Here is a 20,661-nt window from a genome sequence, read left to right as displayed (position 1 = left end):
GTTCTTCATGACATTTTTCTATTCTTAAATTCCATATATATGTGTTAGCATACAGTATTTGTCTTTCTCTTTCTGACTTACTTCACTCTATATGACAGACTCTAGGTCCATCCACCTCATTACAAATAGCTCAATTTCCTTTCTTTTGATGGCTGAGTATTATTCCATTGTACATATGTGCCACATCTTCTTTATCCATTCATCCGATGATGGACACTTAGGTTGCTTCCATCTCCAGGCTATTGTAAATAGAGCTGCAATGAACATTTTGGTACATGACTCTTTTTGAATGATGGTTTTCTCAGGGTATATGCCCAGTAGTGGGATTGCTGGGTCATATGGTTGTTCTATTTGTAGTTTTTTAAGGAACCTCCATACTGTTCTCCATAGTGGCTGTACCAATTCACATTCCCACCAGCAGTGCAAGAGTGTTCCCCTTCCTCCACACCCTCTCCAGCATTTATTGTTTCTAGATTTTTTGATGATGACCATTCTGACTGGTGTGAGATGGTATCTCATTGTAGTTTTGATTTGAATTTCTCTAATGATTAGTGATGTTGAGCATTCTTTCATGTGTTTGTTGGCAGTCTGTATATCTTCTTTGGAGAAATGTCTATTTAGGTCTTCTGCCCATTTTTGGATTGGGTTGTTTGTTTTTTTGTTATTGAGCTGTGTGAACTGCTTATAAATTTTGGAGATTAATCCTTTGTCAGTTGCTTCATTTGCAAATATTTTCTCTCATTCTGAGGGTTGTCTTTTGGTCTTGTTTATGGTTTCCTTCGCTGTCCAAAAGCTTTGAAGTTTCATTAGGTCCCATTTGTTTTTGTTCTTATTTCCATTTCTCTAGGAGGTGGGTCAAAAAGTATATTGCTGTGATTTATGTCGTAGAGTGTTCTGCCTATGTTTTCCTCTAAGAGTTTGATAGTTTCTGGCCTTACATTTAGGTCTTTAATCCATTTTGAGCTTATTTTTGTGTGTGGTGTTAGGGAGTGATCTAATCTCATACTTTTACATGTGCCTGTCCAGTTTTCCCAGCACCACTTACTGAAGAGGCTGTCCTTTCTCCATTGTACATTCCTGCCTCCTTTATCAAAGATATGGTGACCATATGTGCATGGGTTTATCTCTGGGCTTTCTATCCTGTTGCATTGATCTATCTTTCTGTTTTTGTGCCAGTACCATACTGTCTTGATTACTGTAGCTTTGTAGTATAGTCTAAAGTCAGGGAGCCTGATTCCTCCAGCTCCGTTTTTCGTTCTCAAGATTGCTTTGGCTATTCGGGGTCTTTTGTGTTTCCATACAAATTGTGAAATTTTTTGTTCTAGTTCTGTGAAAAATGCCAGTAGTTGTTTGATAGGGATTGCATTGAATCTGTAGATTGCTTTGGGTAGTAGAGTCATTTTCGTAATGTTGATTCTTCCAATACAAGAACATGGTATACCTCTCCATCTGTTTGTATCATCTTTAATTTCTTTCATCAGTGTCTTATAATTTTCTGCATACCGGTGTTTTGTCTCCTTAGGTAGGTTTATTCCTAGGTATTCTATTCTTTTTGTTGCAATGGTAAATGGGAGTGTTTTCTTGATTTCACTTTCAGATGTTTCATCATTAGTGTGTAGGAATGCCAGAGATTTCTGTGCATTAATTTTGTATCCTGCTACTTTACTAAATTCATTGATTAGCTCTAGTAGTTTTCTGGTAGCATCTTTAGGATTCTCTATGTATAGTATCATGTCATCTGCAAACAGTGACAGCTTTACTTCTTCTTTTCCGATTTGGATTCCTTTTATTTCCTTTTCTTCTCTGATTGCTGTGGCTAAAACTTCCAAAACTATGTTGAATAAGAGTGGTGAGAGTGGGCAACGTTGTCTTGTTCTGGATCTTAGTGGAAATGCTTTCGGTTTTTCACCATTGAGGATGACGTTGGCTGTGGGTTTGTCATATGTGGCCTTTATTATGTTGAGGAAAGTTCCCTCTGTGCCTACTTTCTGCAGGGTTTTTATCATAAATGGGTGTTGAATTTTGTCAAAAGCTTTCTCTGCATCTATTGAGATGATCATATGGTTTTTCTCCTTCAATTTGTTAATATGGTTTATCACATTGATTGATTTGCATATATTAAAGAATCCTTGCATTCCTGGAATAAACCCCACTTGATTATTTGTATGATCCTTTTAATGTGCTGTTGGATTCTGTTTGCTAGTATTTTGTTGAGGATTTTTGCATCAGTGTTCATCAGTGATATTGGCCTGTAGTTTTCTTTCTTTGTGACATCCTTGTCTGGTTTTGGTATCAAGGTGATGGTGGCCTCGTAGAATGAGTTTGGGAGTGTTCCTCCCTCTGCTATATTTAAGAAGAGTTTGAGAAGGATAGGCGTTAGCTCTTCTCTAAATGTTTGATAGAAGTCGCCTGTGAAGCCATCTGGTCCTGGGCTTTTGTTTGTTGAAAGATTTTTAATCACAGTTTCAATTTCAGTGCTTGTGATTGGTCTGTTCATATTTTCCATTTCTTCCTGATTCAGTCTTGGCACGTTGTCCATTTCTAAGAATTTGTCCATTTCTTCCAGGTTGTCTATTTTATTGGCATAGAGTTGCTTGTAGTAATCTCTCATGATCTTTTGTATTTCTGCAGTGTCAGTTGTTACTTCTCCTTTTTCATTTCTAATTCTATTGATTTGAGTCTTCTCCCTTTTTTTCTTGATGAGTCTGGCTAATGGTTTATCAATTTTGTTTATCTTCTCAAAGAACCAGGTTTTAGTTTTATTGATCTTTGCTATCATTTCCTTCATTTCTTTTTCATTTATTTCTGATCTGATTTTTATGATTTCTTTCCTTCTGCTAACTTTGGGGTTTTTTTGTTCTTCTTTCTCTAATTGCTTTAGGTGCAAGGTTAGGTTGTTTATTCGAGATGTTTCCTGTTTCTTAAGGTAGGATTGTATTGCTATAAACTTCCCTCTTAGAACTGCTTTTTCTGCATCCCATTGGTTTTGGGTCATCGTGCCTCCATGTCATTTGTTTCTAGGTATTTTTTAATTTCCTCTTTTATTTCTTCAGTGATCACTTCGTTATTAAGCAGTGTATTGTTTAGCCTCTATGTGTTTGTATTTTTTACAGCTCTTTTCCTGTAATTGATATCTAGTCTCATAGCGTTGTGGTCGGAAAAGATACTTGATACAATTTCAATTTTCTTAAATTTACCAAGGCTTGATTTGTGACCCAAGACATGATCCATCCTGGAGAATGTTCCATCAGCACTTGAGAAAAATGTGTATTCTGTTGTTTTTGGATGGAATGTCCTAAATATCAATTAAGTCCATCTTGTTTAATGTATCATTTAAAGCTTGTGTTTCCTTATTTATTTTCATTTTGTATGATCTGTCCATTGGTGAAAGTGGGGTGTTAAAGTCCCCTACTATGATTGTGTTACTGTCGATTTCCGCTTTTATGGCTGTTAGTATTTGCCTTATGTATTGAGGTGCTCCTATGTTGGGTGCATAAATATTTACAATTGTTATATTTTCTTCTTGGATCGATCCCTTGATCATTATGTAGTGTCCTTCTTTGTCTCTTCTAATAGTCTTTATTTTAAAGTCTATTTTGTCTGATATGAGAATTGCTACTCCAGCTTTCTTTTGGTTTCCATTTGCATGGAATATCCTTTTCCATCCCCTCACTTTCAGTCTGTATGTGTCTCTAGGTCTGAAGTGGGTCTCTTGTAGACAGCGTATATATAGGTCTTTTTTTTGTATCCATTCAGCCAATCTGTGTCTTTTGGTGGGAGCACTTAGTCCATTTACATTTAAGGTAATTATCGATATGTATGTTCCTATTCCCATTTTCTTAATTGTTTTGGGTTCGTTATTGTAGGCCTTTCCTTCTCTTGTGTTTCTTGCCTAGAGAAGTTCCTTTAGCATTGATGTAAAGCTGGTTTGGTGGTGCTGAACTGTCTCAGCTTTTGCTTGTCTGTAAAGGTTTTAATTTCTCCGTCAAATCTGAGTGAGATTCTTGCTGGGTAGAGTAATCTTGGTTGCAGGTTTTTCTCCTTCATCACTTTAAATATGTCTTGCCAGTCCCTTCTGGCTTGCAGAGTTTGTGCTGAAAGATCAGCTGTTAACCTAATGGGGATTCCCTTGTGTGTTATTTGTTGTTTTTCCCTTGCTGCTTTTAATATGTTTTCTTTGTATTTCATTTTTGACAGTTTGATTAATATGTGTTTTGGCGTATTTCTCCTTGGATTTATCCTATATGGGACTCTCTGTGCTTCCTGGACTTGATTGACTATCTCCTTTCCCATATTAGGGAAGTTTTCAACTATAATCTCTTCAAATATTTTCTCAGTCCCTTTCTTTTTCTCTTCCTCTTCTGGAACCTGTATAATTCGAATGTTGGTGCATTTAATGTTGTCCCAGAGGTCTCTGAGACTGTCCTCAGTTCTTTTCATTCTTTTTTCTTTACTCTGCTCTGCAGTAGTTATTTCCACTATTTTATCTTCCAGGTCACTTATCCATTCTTCTCCCTCAGTTATTCTGCCATTGATCCCATCTGGAGTATTTTTAATTTCATTTATTGTGTTGTTCATCGTTGCTTGTTTCATCTTTAGTTCTTCTAGGTCCTTGTTAAATGTTTCTTGCATTTTGTCTATTCTATTTCCAAGATTTTGGATCATCTTTACTCTCATTATTCTGAATTCTTTTTCAGGTAGACTGCCTATTTCCTCTTCATTTGTTAGGTCTGGTGGGTTTTTATCTTGCTCCTTCATCTGCTGTGTGTTTTTCTGTCTTCTCATTTTGCTTATCTTACTGTGTTTGGGGTCTCCTTTTTGCAGGCTGCAGGTTCGTAGTTCCCATTGTTTTTGGTGTCTGTCCCCAGTGGCTGAAGTTGTTTCAGTGGGTTGTGTAGGCTTCCTGGTGGAGGCAACTAGTGCCTGTGTTCTGGTGGATGAGGCTGGATCTTGTCTTTCTGGTGGGTAGTTCCACGTCTGGTGGTGTGTTTTTGGGTATCTGTGGACTTATTATGATTTTAGGTAGCCTCTCTGCTAATGGGTGGGGTTGTGTTCCTGTATTGCTAGTTGTTTGGCATAGGATGTCCAGCCGTGTAGCTTGCTGGTCGTTGAGTGAAGCTGGGTGCTGGTGTTGAGATGGAGATCTGTAGGAGATTTTTGCTGTTTGATATTATGTGGAGCTGGGAGGTCTCTTGTGGACCAGTGTCCTGAAGTTGGCTCTCCCACCTCAGAGGCACAGCATTGACTCCTGGCTGTAGCACCAAGAGCCTTTCATCCACATGGCTCAGAATAAAAGGGAGAAGAAGTAGGAAAGAAAGAAAGAAAAAAAAAAAGAAGGGGGGGAGGGGGGGAGGGAGGGAGGGAGGAAGGAAGGAGGGAAGGAAGGAAAGAAAGAAAGAAGGAAAGAAGATAAAATAAAGTAAGATAAAATAAAATAGTTATTAAAATAAAAAATAATTATTAAGAAAAAAAATTTTTTTTAAAAAGAAAAAACCAACAAAAAAAAATGGACAGATAGAACCCTAGGACAAATGGTGGAAGCAAAGCTATACGGACAAAATCTCACACAGAAGCATACACATACACACTCACAAAAAGAGGAAAAGGGGAAAAAAATCATAAACCTTGCTCTCCAAAGTCTGCTTCCTCAGTTTGGGATAATTCGTTGTCTTTTCATGTATTCCACAAATACAGGTACATCAAGTTGATTGTAGAGTTTTAATCCGCTGCTTCTGAGGCTGCTGGGAGGGATTTCCCTTTCTCTTCTTTGTTCTCACAGCTCCCCGGGCTCAGCTTTGGATTTGGCCCCGCCTCTGCCAAAGGCGTCTGTTCTTCGCTCAGCCAGGACGGGGGTAAAGGAACCGCTGCTGCCGGGGCGGTGCCCGCGGCAGGGGGGGGGGGGGGGGGGGGGGGGGGGGGGGGGGGCACGGATGCGGGGCGGGCCTGCGGCGGCAGAGGCCGGCGTGACGTTCTCCCAGGGAAGTTGTCCCTAGATCCTGGGACCCTGGCAGTGGCGGGCTGCACAGCCTACCAGGAGGGGCGGTGTGGATAGTGACCTGTGCTTGCACACAGGCTTCTTGGTGGCGGCAGCAGCAGCCTTAGCGTCTCATGCCTGTCTCTGGGGTCCGCGCTTTTAGCCGCGGTTCGCGCCCGTCTCTGGAGCTCCTTTAAGCGGCGCTCTTAATCCCCTCTCCTTGCGCACCAGGAAAAAAAGAGGGAAGAAAAAGCCTCTTGCCTTTTCGGCGGGTCCAGACTTTTCCCCGGATTCCCTTCCGGCCAGCCGTGGTGCACTAACCCCCTGCAGGCTGTGTTCACGCCGCCAACCCCAATCCTCTCCCTGCGCTCTGACCGAAGCCCGAGCCTCAGCTCCCAGCCCCGCCCGCCCCGGCGGGTTAGCAGACAAGCCTCTTGGGCTGGTGAGTGCCGGTCGGCACTGATCCTCTGTGCTGGAATCTCTCCGCTTTGCCTTCCGCACGCCTGTTGCTGCGCTCTCCTCCGCGGCTCCGAAGCTCCCCCCCTCCGCCACCCGCAGTCTCCGCCCGCGAAGGGGCTTCCCAATGTGTGGAAGCCTTTCCTCCTTCACAGCTCCCTCCCACTGGTGCAGGTACCGTCCCTATCCTTTTGTCGCTGTTCTTTCTATTTTTCTTTTGCCCTACCCAGGTACGTGGGGGGTTTCTTGCCTTTTGGGTGGTCTGAGGTCTTCTGCCAGCGTTCAGTCGGTGTTCTGTAGGAGTTGTTACACGTGTAGATGTATTTCTGGTGTATCTGTGGGGAGGCAGGTGATCTCCGCGTCTTACTCTTCCGCCATCTTCCCGTCGTCCGTCGAGGAGAAGTTTTTTTTCCTCCTTCCTTAACCGGTTAATTGAGATGTGCAGGAAGGGACACTTGCTAAGGTGATCCAGTTGTCATTACTAATTTTAGCTTCATTAGATCTATCTTAATCTGGTACCTAATAGTACATGTGTGTATGCTGAAAATGTTTTGCCTTCCGAATGCAAGAAACTGTTTCAAATCCCAAGATTTCTTCTATAAACATTCTTTTTAGAGGAGAGACGTATTTAAAACAAATAAACACTATAAAATGTATGGGATTGTAGCTCTGCTACTTTGTACCGCATGTGTGTTACTGTAAATTGCAACAGGAGATTGCAGTGATTTATGTCTTTGGGGTTCATTAAGTCTCTGTACATCCTTGCATGAATTATTTAGGCACCTAGAGCAAGTCCGTATCACCATCTACATCAGCAATGGCGTTTATAAAGAGTTTGGAGAATGTTTAAAAATAAGACGTATGTGTAGATATCAGTGATGTGAGTTAGAAAGTGGTAGGTACTGAGGGAATTGAGAGGAGGCCAGGCTTGCAGCTGTCTCTATACACTGGTGAAGTCCAGAAGGCAAAGTGACACTGAAGGAGGGGGCTTGGAGCTGGTCAGAAGGGCACACCAGGCAGGTGGCGCCCATGAGCAGAGGCTCAGAGGGGGGCAAGCGTGTTGTGATTCTTGGAACAAATAATTCGTTTTGCTTTGTGCTAGGCGTATGTGTAAAAGCAGTAGAGAGTTAAGGCTGGAGAGGTGGTTTAGGACCAGACCCTGGCCGACTTTGAATGTTTGGGTGAGAAGCTGAGACTGATGTTTGCCTTATCATTCCACTGTAACTGTTCTCATTTAGGGGTCACCATTGACGACTGCTTTCAAAATCCAAAGGATAGATTTCTATTCTCATCAGACTGCCTTTCTTTGCAGCATTTGCCACTATTTACCTTCCCTTTTTACATGTCATTTAAAAAGGATATTGATTTAAACTTAAAATGCTGGCAACTAGAACTCAATAATATAGGAAAAGGCAATCGTTTACTTATAACCAAACAGTATGTTTTTTATAGGAATCCACAAATAGTCTAAAATTAGAAAATCTATTAATATACAGCATTAGTAGGTTTAAATTCAAATCAAATAAATTTTAAAAGATAATCATCTCAATAGTAGTACATCTTCTTAACATAGCTTTAAGATGTCCAGTTCAAACCATCAGCCAACATTTTACTTAACAGTGAACTATTAAAATAATTCTCATTAAAACACACATTTATGAAATTACTGTTATTATTTAATGTTATTGTTACTAATAATATCATCTCACTCTTGATGAGTTCTAAGATATAAATTTGATTATACAGCTCCAGCGCTTGCAATTAATTAATGACTTGCCATTGCTGTGGGGATAAAATGTAAAGGCCACAGTGCCCTTACAAGGCACTTCCAGACAGCTCTCTTCCCTACCTCTAAGCAGAAACTCAGCACCTCTCATTCACTAGTCAAAGCTCCAGCCCTCCTGACTCCTACGCTTTTCTCAATATCCTGCCTTCCCCATGTGTGGCTTTCCGGGCTCCGAATAGCCCTTTATTAAGCCTTTGCTGTGTGGCTGAAATGCCTCCTACTTCAGAAAGCCTCCTTTAGCCTCATTAGGCAGATTCCATATTGCTTTGGCCATACCTCTGTGAAAGCCCTTATTGCATTTATGTCATTATTTGTTTATATGCCTGCTGCCACTGCTTAGAAAGTGTGGACGATTTTCCCTTGAAACCTGTATTTTCAGCACTCTATAAAGTTCTTGGCTTATGGAAGGAGACCATGATGACTGTGGACAGGGGGAATGTGGAAGCACTGTTATCAGAGCCCCCTGCACAGGGGATCAAGAGAGCCAGGCATGAGGACTATGTTCCATCATTTCATATGCTTCTGAAAGACTGGTAGATGATATTAATGATCATTCAACAACCCAATTCTCAAAGGCAGTAAAGTGGCAGAGAATTTGGAAGCTACAGTGATCTTTATGGAACAAGTCCCACAAAACACTGATAAATTAAATTCCATCCTGTGATCTAGGAACAATTTTACTTCCAGAAATTGTTACTATAATATTTGAGGGGATAAAAGTAACAATTGTGGATGTTTATGTAAGGCATGATTGGCAGTTCCTGTGTTTTACCTTTATTTATAAGTTCGTTTATTTTGTTGTTTTAGACAAGAAGTAGTAGATGCCAAAGATCTGAGAAAAATGTACAATAAAGAAAATTTAACCATTGCTTTAATCGCTAATTTTTCTTGCAAATTTGGGAAGTATCAACTTAATTTTGTTTTAGTGAAAGAATAACTTGTTCCAACTGATGCAGTACCTGGGTGGAGAATCCCTAGTCTAATCGACCACCATCATAAAAAAAGTAGCCAAAAATCAGTTTGTATAAAGCAGGTAATAATTTTTCTCCAGTTCGACAGTGACTTTTTACATTGATAGTTAGTTTAACAAAGATTAGTGGTGTTTCGTAGAATCTCTTGTTCTTTCTTGATCTTTGACTATAAAAATGGTTGTTTTACTTGGTCACATTAAGGTTTGTGTGGATCAGAATAGGAGAGTTAAATTTATTTGATAGTGCTTACATTCGTAGACCCTAGAAGTGGGATTCTTCTCTAGGTTGTCTGGTTGAAGTAATATGGGTTGCCTGGATGCTTTGATTGTGCTATTTTGGACACTATTTGAGTGGCTAGATAATTATCAAATGCAGAAATTTCAAATAGTGACTGTGTATACAACACATGTGTGTGTATGTGTGTCCATGGTTTTGCTCAGCCCTTTCTAACTAATTCTGGAAGATCTTGTCTTCCCCTGTCTCTCAGATATAGGGACATTGAGAATATAAAATCTTAGAGACATAAATATTAAAATTAAGAGCCATTCTTTGACTATAAAGGATAAAATACTTTGCTTTGGGTCCTAAAGCATATTGTTATTGTTAAAAATTTGTGTATGATTATGCTGGTAGTTGAAGTTTGTGTTAGACCCTATGCTTAGTGTAACACCAACAAATGATATTGGGCTCAAATTATTTCTGTCTTTCGTACTAATTAATTTATTTTTGTTTGGTGATCTCTGTCTTCATAGTGCATTCAGTTCATTTCAGTCAAACTGTTATTTTTATGGTGTGGAGTATACTGAGGCCATGTATGTGAATAAATATTCTGGATCTAAAATACTAATTTTAATTACCTCCTCCTGATAGGAACTCATGTATGTAGTGTAAAATTTTTTCTTCTTATAAAAGAAATCAGGGACTTCCCTGGCAGTCCAGTGGTTAGGACTTCACCTTCCAATGCAGAAGGTGTGGGTTCGATCCCTGGTCGGGGAGCTAAGATCCCACATGCCTTGCGGCCAAAAAACCGAAACATAAAACAGGGGCGGTATTGTAACAAATTCAGTAAAGACTTTTAAAGATTTTTCTTTTGATGTAGAGCATTTTTAAGGAAACCAAAATTTTATATTGTTTGTTTGAATTTACCTTTTGAAATTTAATCATCTCTAGCGTTCTGGAGGGTAGCTTGAAATGGCATAGCTTTATCTTGGTATTTTCTTAGGTAAACTTTGACTGTAACTCCCACCTAAGAGAGTGTGGGAGGGACATTAAATATAAAAACTTCAGTAAGCATTAATACTATATTGAGAAGAAAGTCTGTACTATTCTTATATTGGGACTTTATTTTCAGGGATTAGAAAAGGAACAGATGGAAAGAAGTTCCAGACTCGATGAATTAAACCAAACCGGACAAATCCTTTTGGAGCAAATGGGAAAAGGTGAGAACCTTGATTTTTTTTTTTTTATATCAATACTTTGCCAGACATGTGGGAGTCAATTCTTAAAGCTACATCATCCAAGTGACCCATTACTCTGTTATAGTAGTTGATGATCTTTAGGAACAAAATAAGCTAAACCAAGGAAACCAGGTTTGGTACAGCAGTCGTGAAAGTCAAATGAAAACAGATAATTTCATTTTTTATAAACATTTCTGTGCTACAAGAGAAGTCACAGAACTTAATTCACATGCATTAGGTAGAAAGGTCCTACCAGACTTCACTGTGCTGGAAGTTTTTGATGAAACTAGTTTGAGAAAACCAGTGATGTAATTATTCAAACATCTGTTTTACTGAAGAATTTGATGTGCTTTTCTAACTGAACTGAATCATATATCTGCATCCTTACATAAGCAGACTCTGGGCAAATTACACTCTGTAGAGAAACTTCTTCTACATTAATTATCCATGGCCTAGGATTTATTTCAAATGTATTGAAGAGAAGGAAAGGCCGGGAGAATCACCCAGTTGTGCTTTCATTTCGGTTCAACATTTCTGGTTTTAAAGCAGCAGTAGGATTACTGCTAACCACATGTAGAGAAGTAAAATACAGTACTGTAAAATTAGAATCATGGATAAAGTGGAATGACAGTGGGAAATGTTAAAAACCACTTTTACTCTCATTAACAAAAGGCAGACACTCCCCAAAAATGAGAAAATTAAACTGAACATACAGACCCTATTCAGACCAATGTCCCAAATTCTAAGCTTCCCACCCCATCCTAAAAATTTTTAATAACAGATTTTTTTAAATAAATGAATCTCTGCACTCTGATTCTGCCACACCCACTAAAAGCTGACACAGACATGAATTTAATTCAGTTCATAGACTCATGAAATTACCCCACATCACCCAGATAAAGTCTGGTTTCCAAGCTACAGTGTCGATGTAGAAGTGAAGAATCTATGATTGTAACTAACATAAATTTAACACACAATTTATTGTAATTATTGAAGTATCTCAAGGGAAATCATATTCTCGCTCTGTCTCTAGGTCCCTTCAAATAAATACTTGAAAAAGTAATCTCCAAATGGGGTGTCCACACCCAGTAGTAAGACACCTAGCTAGGATGGAGTTTGAATGAAAATACTATTCTGTTTGGAAGGAAAGAAGGAGGAAGGGAAGAAAGGGTGGGAGGGAGAGAGGGAGGAAGGAAGGAAGAAATTAAGCTATACAAATGATCTATGACAGTGGTACATTGATCTGTGACAATGGTACATTTCCATAATTTCTAAATAAATGAACATATACTGGGCATATACATACTTTTGTGTATGTATGACCTCAGTATATATACAAAATAAATCAACATATTTTTCAAAAGGCAGAGGGAAAAATAATCCAAGGTTTTTTTAAAATGTGGTTTTCTGGGTTGGAGGAGGGTGATTGATCCATTAGGGACTCTAGGAAACTTTCTGGAGAGGTGGAAATATTCTATGTATTGATAAGTGTGTGTAGGTTTCTCAGAACAGCACAGTTCATGTATTTCAATGTAAGTAAATTTTACTTTAAGAAATGTGAAAATAATAATAATGATTAAATGGGTGAGGAGTGAGTAGGGGTATATAGATAATTCAAGAATGGTAGAATGTCATTAATTACTGAAGCTGGGTAATTGGTACAGGGCGTTCATTCTACTGTTCTATTTATTTGTATATATTTCCATTTTCTATAATAAAAAGTCAAAAAATATAAAGATTAAAAGCTACATTTTAGAAGATTCTCGTCAAACTAATATTCCTAATTCTGCCGTGGGTGTCTGTGGCTTTTGTCAAGGAGAGTTTCAGCAGACCTCCAAAGCACTTATTGTTGGAGTAAGGAATAGGGTTTATAAGAAAAGCCTTTCAAAGCAAGGCGAGAAAAAGAATCATATGTAAAACTGCTTGGCAAAAATATTAATCTTTACATTCCCCTGAGCCACTGGGTCTGTGGGGGAAAAAAAGTTCTTTAATGCAGGTAAAAATTTCAAATATAAATAACACCTTATCGGGCTTCCCTGGTGGCGCAGTGGTTGAGAGTCCACCTGCCGATGCAGGGGACACGGGTTTGTGCCCCTGTCTGGGAAGATCCCACATGCCGTAGAGTGGCTGGGCCCGTGAGCCATGGCCGCTGAGCCTGCGCGTCCGGAGCCTGTGCTCCGCAACGGGAGAGGCCACAACAGCGAGAGACCCACGTACCGCAAAAAAAAAAAAAAAAAAAAAAAATTCAGATAATCTCAATGAATTTACCTTAATGTAATACATTTCCCCAATGCTGCCGAAGTAAAATTTTCTTTTACCACCTCCCTCCAAAAAGAATTCCCAGTATATCAACATATAAGCCTATGGAATTTGATGATGATCCTATGTTTTGTAAACATTTCCCTTGATTTTAATAGTGATAGATTGAAAAGCTAAAGTCAAGTGAGAGTGACAGGAATATATTATACGTTATCCCTTCTAGAAAATTAATAAAAGGATGGGATATTGATTTTGGCTTTTGATTAGTCATCTAAGAGTTGGATGTCCTGTAGAAACAGAAAAAGCTACAACTTTGGATCTCTGGGAATAAAACAATTATTTTAAAAGACCATATACAGTTTTCCTTTTTTAAGATGTAAATTGTGCTTTATTTATTACTTGACACTGGTCCAAACTATATCAAGCTTAGAGGAGGGAGATTTAAATTTTGAGAATTGGTTTGAAAGGGTAAATGGATACTGAAATATTGTCAGTGAATTAAAAAAAACTATGGAAGAAGTTTCTTCAGCTTCCCTAGTACCTAAAATGAGTAACTCTTACCGATTTTCTGGATTAGTGGTGATAATTTTCCATCTCAAAACTTTATTTGCCAGCTTAATTTTCTTTCTTGTTAACCATAAATTGTCCTGACATGTAAATGAAGTGGCTGATACTATTCCTTTGCCCACTTAAAATAGAGATGATCTGGCAGGCGCACAGCCTAGATCTCCATTGCTCAGATTGTCAGAAAAGTGGTAATTTAGGACTTCCCTGGTGGTGCAGTGGTTAAGAATCTGCCTGCCAATGCAGGGGACACGGGTTCGAGCCCTGGTCCGGGAAGATCCCACATGCTGCGGAGCAACTAAGCCCGGGTGCCGCAACTACTGAGCCTGTGCTCTAGAGCCCGTGCACCACAACTACTGAGCCTGCGTGCCACAGCTACTGAAGCCCACGTGTCTAGAGCCCGTGCTGTGCAACAAGAGAAGCCACCGCAATGAGAAGCCTGCGCACTGCAACAAAGAGTAGCCCCCGCCCGCCACAACTAGAGAAAGCCCATGCGCAGCAACAAAGACCCAACGCAGCCAAAAATAAATAAATAAATAAATTAGTTAATTAAAAAAAAAAAAGGAAAGTGGTAATTTAGTTAGTTTATGACCTCCATTAACAGGGATAATTGAACTTGGACTGTGGTGTGAATGTTTTGTCTAGGTGTAATATTCTATTACTTGTGTGATGGTGGACAGTTTACTTCAGCAATTGACATGGGTGATATATTCAGATTATGTAATGTCACGTTTGCATTTCTAATTTTCAGTGGATACGGTGTGTTACAGAAATTTTCAAAATTTGCATCATCTGTGGATCCTAAGTGACCTTTTGTTTTACATGCCTTTTTTTTCCCTTTAGAGCTCTCGTTACCCTGGATTTTGATTACATATATTTACAAAGTTTTATTGCTTCTGCTCTAATAATAAAGATGTTAAACCCATTTTTTCAACGTGCATACTTTCCTCAGGACATCGATTCCTTTGTAGATTTCCCATACCTTTTCATAGTAATTTTCAATGATTCAATGGTATTTTATATTAAGAGGAGGACTGTGATAAAACCTATTATTATATGTAACTTATTTCTATGAACATTCTCTGCCTCTCAAAAATATGAGACAAAATTATGAGATGACAGTAATAAACATAATGGCATTTTGTTTCCTGATGTGTTTCTAAAGTAGATAATCTTAGCACTGCATTGATCTTTTGGCATTTACTGGTCTGTGTGTAGCATTCCCAGTAGGCTTGCTGATTCTTCTTGGGCCTGGCTACTGGTGTAGTATTCCTGCACTCACCAGATTGCTCCCAGCACTAGGAGTTCCAGCCATTCGTTTTGCAATTCCTGTGACCTGTGGTTTGATCACAAGTCTCAAGCTGCCTCCTCCTTTTTCTAGCCAAGCTGTGTTTCTTGATGACAGAGGGTCTACCTTCTGACGTCAGAGCCCCAGACAAGTCCAGACAGTTCATTTTATTTCTCATGCTCAGACTGGAAACTAGTAGAACAGTAGGTTGCCAAGGATGGAGACACACGTTCTGTAGAAAAGGCAGTGGCTGACACTCGACTGATGTGCTTTTTGTGTTGGCCATCCCCCTCCTGACCTGCTATTTTAAGCGCCCCCTCTCCCGTTTTTATCAAGGAATTAAACATAGTTATTTTTAAGTGCATCATTACAATGTTGTTGTGTTAAAAGGGACTTAGGGGAGTGATCATTATGTATGACGTTGCCTCATTATTTTGAATAGGTTAGAATGTTTGTAACAAATCCAAAACAAGTTTTGTAATAATTTATGAAGTGTCTGCTTATTTTTCATGTCTGCGTAGAAGGTCTTCCTACTGAAGAAATAAAAAACGTTCTGGAGAAGGTATTATCAGAATGGAAGAATATATCCCAGCATTTGGAAGATCGAGCAAGAAAGATTCAGCTACAGGAAGATATAAATGCTTTTTTTAAGCACCTTGATGAGCTTGAAAAGACCATAAAGACAAAAGAGGAGTGGGGAAAACACACGCCCTTTTCAGAATCTCCCCACCAGTCCTTGCCAAGCTTGAAGGATTCCTGTCAGGTAAAGACACAACCATCCAGAACGTGAAAGATTTCTATGTCCAGTCCTGTATTTAAAGAAGATGCTCCTTGTATCGTGAACTTTAGGTTAATTCTGCTCTGATTAACTTTCTGTGAGGATGTTCATCTTCAGCGAATCATGTGGTCATATTTTCTCTTCATAGCAAGAATTAACAGACCTCCGCAGCCACCACCCCAAAATTGAAATGCTGCGTGCAAGCTGCTCAGCCCTGAAGTCTCAGCCTTCTGCCCCGGATTTTGTTCAGCGGGATTTTGAGAGCTTTGTGGGCCGTTACCAAGCTGTGCAACAGGATTTAGAGGAGCGTCACCAACAGCTCGAGAACGGTAGACCCATTCTGTTGCGTTTTTTTATTAGACAAGTCCACCATCTCCTTTCTCAGTTTGCCTTAGCTTAAAAATTACTCCCAATATTTAGACCTTCAGTACACTTGCTTGTTTTGCACCAGCCTCACTCTGTTTTCCTCTGTGCCTGGTCCTGTTCCAGTTCTTAAAGTACGCTCAGACTATTTCCTAGATTCACCCTTGTTTGTAAAAATGCAGACAGCTTTCATGTGCTGTTAAAATTGGGTTAATAGGACATGATGATTTTTAAAGAGTTTTTTTAGGGGTGTTGTTTCTCCTTTTCACTGAAGGAGGCCAGCTGATAATCGTTACTAGCAGGCCTAAAAAGAATGATCACTTGCTTCTGTTTGCTCAAAATGGTTAAGGTTTTAGCAATGCCATCTCCTCTTTTCAAAGAAATCGTGTTCCTCTTTCAAAGTCTGAAAAATTTTCAAGAGTTTTTACTTCTGAAATAAGCCTGGTTTGGGAAAGTTAACTATTAAAGGTTTTGAAAGCTCATCCCTCATATATTATATTTTTTTCTCCTTGGCTTTTCAGTCAGGAATTGTGCTGTATTATGTAACATTATGGGGAGTACATGCTAAACAGCTACACACTTAACCATACCCCTCCTTGCAGCAATCGTAGGTTATGTAATGACTTGTAAGACTCTGTATGTGCATGGTAAGCAAATGTATCATGTTTCCTTTCTTCTGGAAAGGCATTTGGCCACCATACTCTTTGTTTATTGAATTCAGTTAACTTAGACTGTGAAGCGTTTGAGAGTACCTCCTTTTCAATTTGCTGTTACAAAATATGCTTTCATTTTTGACAAGGCAGTTTAAATGTTCAGTTTCTTAACTTTAAAACAATTGGTAAATTTATTTATTTTTTTTGTTTTTAATTGTGGTAAAATATACATAAAATTTACCATTTTAACCATTTTAAAGTGTAGAGTTCAGTAGTGGAAAATATATTCATATCGTTGTACAACCCATCCCCAGAACTTTTTTGTCTTGTAAAACCGAAACTCTGTACCCGTTAAACAGCAGCTCTTCATTCCTTCCTCCCTCCAGCCCCTGGCAACCACCATTCTACTTTCTGTTTCTATGAGTTTGACTAGTCTGTATACCTCACCTAAGTGGGATCATACATTTTTTGTTTTTTTGTGACTGGCTTTTTTCACTTATCCTCAAAGTTCTTTTGTGTGGGTTGCATGTGTCAGAATTTCCTTCCTTTTTAAGGCTGAGTAGTATTCCATTGTATGTATACACCATATTTTGTTTGTTCATTCATTTGTAGATGGGCATTTGGGTTGTTTCCACCCTTTGGCTGTTGTGACTTTTGCTGCTACTTGGTTTCACCTCTTTGTGCTTCAAATGAGCTGGCTTCCTCTCCACACAAGTGTTGCTTGTCTGTAAATTTGACATCAGTGGCTGAAGTAGACATCACTCCAGCTGCCTCGTGCAGCCGTTATTTCTCAGGGTACCTGTGCGACCTGGCTGTGGTGTTCAGCGTAACGTCCACCCCTCTGTGGGTAGCAGTTTGTCTGCACGCCTGAACTTAGAGGAAGACTGGTTGAGGGGATCTTTGTCTCCTTTTATTCTTTGTGTAGCTGCTGGGGAAAAGGAGATTATATGAGACAAAAGGAACATTGTAGTACCATCTGCAGAGAGTCATTTCATCATGATGAAATGAAGAAAAATGATGGTGGGTTACTTAATATTTCAAACATCAGCATCCGCAGGAATGAAGTCACTATATGACTCTCAGAAATGCCAATGCAGTGATTTATTGTGTCTCTAACAGAGACCCTTTTTAATCTTAATTACAGAGTTTAACTTCTTATGTATTAGAATTCACTTATTAAATAGGAAGATAAACAGTATGTATAACAATATTAGTTTCCTACCATTATTTTCTCAAAGTAAGTATTTTTCAAAAAACAGAACTGAAGAGCCGACCTGGACGTGTGTATTTGGAAACATTGAAAACGCTGACAGATCTGCTAAATGATTCCGAAAATAAGGCCCAGATGTCTTTGAATGTCTTGAATGATCTTGTAAAGGTGGAGAAGGCCCTGCAGGAAGAAAAGGTAATATATATTATAGGTCCTAAGACCTGTAGACCTAAGAAGTTTAGGCTCATTTCTAATATCTCATATCACATATTTTGAAATATTTTTTCAGCTATTTAAAAAATATATCAGTTTTGGTCAAAATTAGTCAAACATTTCTTATATTTCTTATAATTTGAAGGTTAATCGCTATAATGTAGGACCTCAGCTAAAAGATAGTTATTAAATATTTTTAATAGAATAAAAGCATCTTTTCTCCTTCTGTTGTGACTAGCTTAAAATTCTCAACCATATAAAGTATCTTTAATGAAATGAAGACAATCGATTGTGTTGTTCTTTTACTGTATTGAATGAAAATGCTTCCCTGGTCATTTAAGATATGTGCCTCTGCACTATTTCATCAGATGCAACAGATCCACCATGGAGCCCAGCACACTGGGCCCTCACTGGGCCTGTTTTTCTGCTGGTTTTTAGTGCAGAGGATACATTGTGTCTAAACGACACACAACTCATGTAGCTGTGACTTTTTTGATTACACTTACTCTTTTTTCATGAGTTTTTCACAATTCTTTTTTGATCAAATTCTTTTAAAAAAGTGACTGACTGTTTATAGCCAGTATTATTACATCTGCACAGACAAATTATTGTGTGTATTTTTAATCTTGAAAACTGTTTTCCAGGCTGTTGATGAAATCCTAGAGAATCAAAAACCTATACTGCATAAACTTGCAGAAGAAACAAAGGCTTTGGAGAAAAATGTTTCTCCAGATGTAGAAGAACTGTATAAGCAAGAATTTGATGATGTTCAAGGAAAGTGGAACAGACTAAAGGTCAAGGTTTCCAAAGATCTGCATTTGCTTGAAGAAATTACCCCCAAACTCAGAACTTTTGAGGTAAATCTAAAGGTGTTTAGGAGTTTAAGTTTATTACAGAGTAAAATAGTAACTATCAGTAACTAACTATTATTTGAGTATTTTGCATTCTTTCTGGCCCCATTTATAAATAAACTTAAGTTTATTTCCTACTTAAGTTGGCATGTGTAAATCCCAACCAAAGACATACTTTTAATGTGCTGTGGAACACATTTATTTCCTTTGGCCTTGCAAAAAGGCTTCTTGGTAGAGGTCAACTGGATGGAGAGTTCCAGAGGAAAGGATAAATGTGAGGATGTAGGAGAAAGTGGTCAAAGTCCACGTCAGATGGGATAGTCAGAATTTTAACATTTCACCTGTGAGGAAGATGGAGAAGTGAAGTAGCGAAGTTTCCAAATCACCTGGTTTTCTAATAGAAAAGGTCTGGATGAAGAATGAACCAATCGCACCCTCTTCCCTACCGCCCCTCCCCCCCCCCAGTGCCTTTTACCTTGGTCTTTTGTGGGTTTTTTTCCTCCACTGATGTATCCCAGGGTATACTTCTCGTACAGTGCCTGGCACAGAGAAGGCACTCAATAATATTTTTCAGTGAATAAAATGAGGTTAGTAATAGGAGATTTAGATTTGGGGATATATATATATGTGTGTGTATATGTATATATTATATATTTGGATTTGAAGATTTTACATATATATATATATATATATATATATTTGGATTTAGATCCCAAGAGAATATATATGAGATTAAATTTATGAATATATATGAGACAAAATTTATGAAAATTATGTTTTAAAAATCAAAATCAGAGAACATGTGGTAGAAGCTGGTAGACTATACAGATCAGTGTGAAGAGATCCAGAAAGAGCAGCAAGTGTGGTGATCACTGAACTTGGAGGGAAGCTCTTTGACACAGGAGTCAATGGGCAATTCCAATTCATGACCAGGAGAATAAAGATGGCAAGAGCTCTGTGTATGTGTGTGTGTGGTGGTGGTAGTGGAAGGAAGTGGTTTTCTCTAAGTTTAAGCTGCAGTTTTACAGTGAGATCTCATTAGAACAAACCACTAATTTTGAAGAGGAGGTTTTTTTTGTGGTTCAGTATTTTTGGCTCATTTAATTTTGTGAGTGGATCCACTTCCCCTTGTCTGTCTTCAATTGCAATTCTTTCCAACTTTAAAAACCCAAATTACCCTTATTCATAATTTAAAATTTTTGGTTATGATCCAAGCATTGGATTGTCAGTGGTTCTCAACCAGGGGTCATTTTCCTCCCGGAAGGACATTTATTAATGTTTGGAGACATTTTTGGTTGTCACACCTGTGGGGAAGGGAGGGTGCTATTGGCACCTTAGTGGGTAGAGGCCAAGGTTACAACGAATGCACAGGAAAACCGCCACAATGGAGGAATTTTCTGGCCCAAATGTCAGTAGTGCCAAAGTTGAGCAATGCTGGATTAAGTATTTCCCACACAGCTCATGTAGCTGTGACTTTTTGGATTATACTTACTCTTTTTTCATGAGTTTTTCACAGTTCTTTTTTGATCAAATTCAAAGATCATTGCTTTGTTTTCATATTTAAATCTGAAATGTAGTTCGGGAAATTTACAGGTGAAGATTAATCTAATGGTTAATCTCCTTTGACTCTTAAAAGTGTATTTATTTTAGGGTTAGCTAAATGCATGCCAATATTTTAATATGGAAATTAAAGAGAATAAACATTCCTCCAAAACACAAAATAGAGTCCTGTGGTGATAGTAATCCAGATTTAGGCTTTACTGGGTTGTTACTAATGTAGCAAATCCAGGCACTTAAAGTGGCCAGTTGGAGCATATGCCACATTTATTTCCATTAAA

General features: G+C 38.7%; 1 protein-coding gene across 13 annotated transcripts in view; it reads left to right on the top strand.

Annotated features, from left to right (window-relative positions):
- Positions 1–20,661, top strand: part of UTRN (utrophin) — a 506,668-nt gene that overhangs the window by 153,194 nt on the left and 332,813 nt on the right. For all 13 annotated transcript variants that reach the window (XM_027084340.1, XM_027084307.1, XM_027084323.1 and 10 more), the window contains 5 exons: positions 10,539–10,626; positions 15,277–15,518; positions 15,682–15,862; positions 17,809–17,954; positions 18,617–18,829. In XM_027084340.1, coding sequence (XP_026940141.1) covers positions 10,539–10,626; positions 15,277–15,518; positions 15,682–15,862; positions 17,809–17,954; positions 18,617–18,829 — 870 coding nt within the window. The remainder of the gene's footprint in view (positions 1–10,538; positions 10,627–15,276; positions 15,519–15,681; positions 15,863–17,808; positions 17,955–18,616; positions 18,830–20,661) is intronic.

This window comes from Aethalodelphis obliquidens, unplaced genomic scaffold (genome assembly GCF_003676395.1).
Source record: "Aethalodelphis obliquidens isolate GAN/ISIS:26980383/991018 unplaced genomic scaffold, ASM367639v1 scaffold3, whole genome shotgun sequence".
Lineage (NCBI taxonomy): Eukaryota > Metazoa > Chordata > Mammalia > Artiodactyla > Delphinidae > Aethalodelphis > Aethalodelphis obliquidens.
Note: the sequence above shows the minus strand (reverse complement) of the source record. Positions and strands in the feature narration are given on the sequence as shown.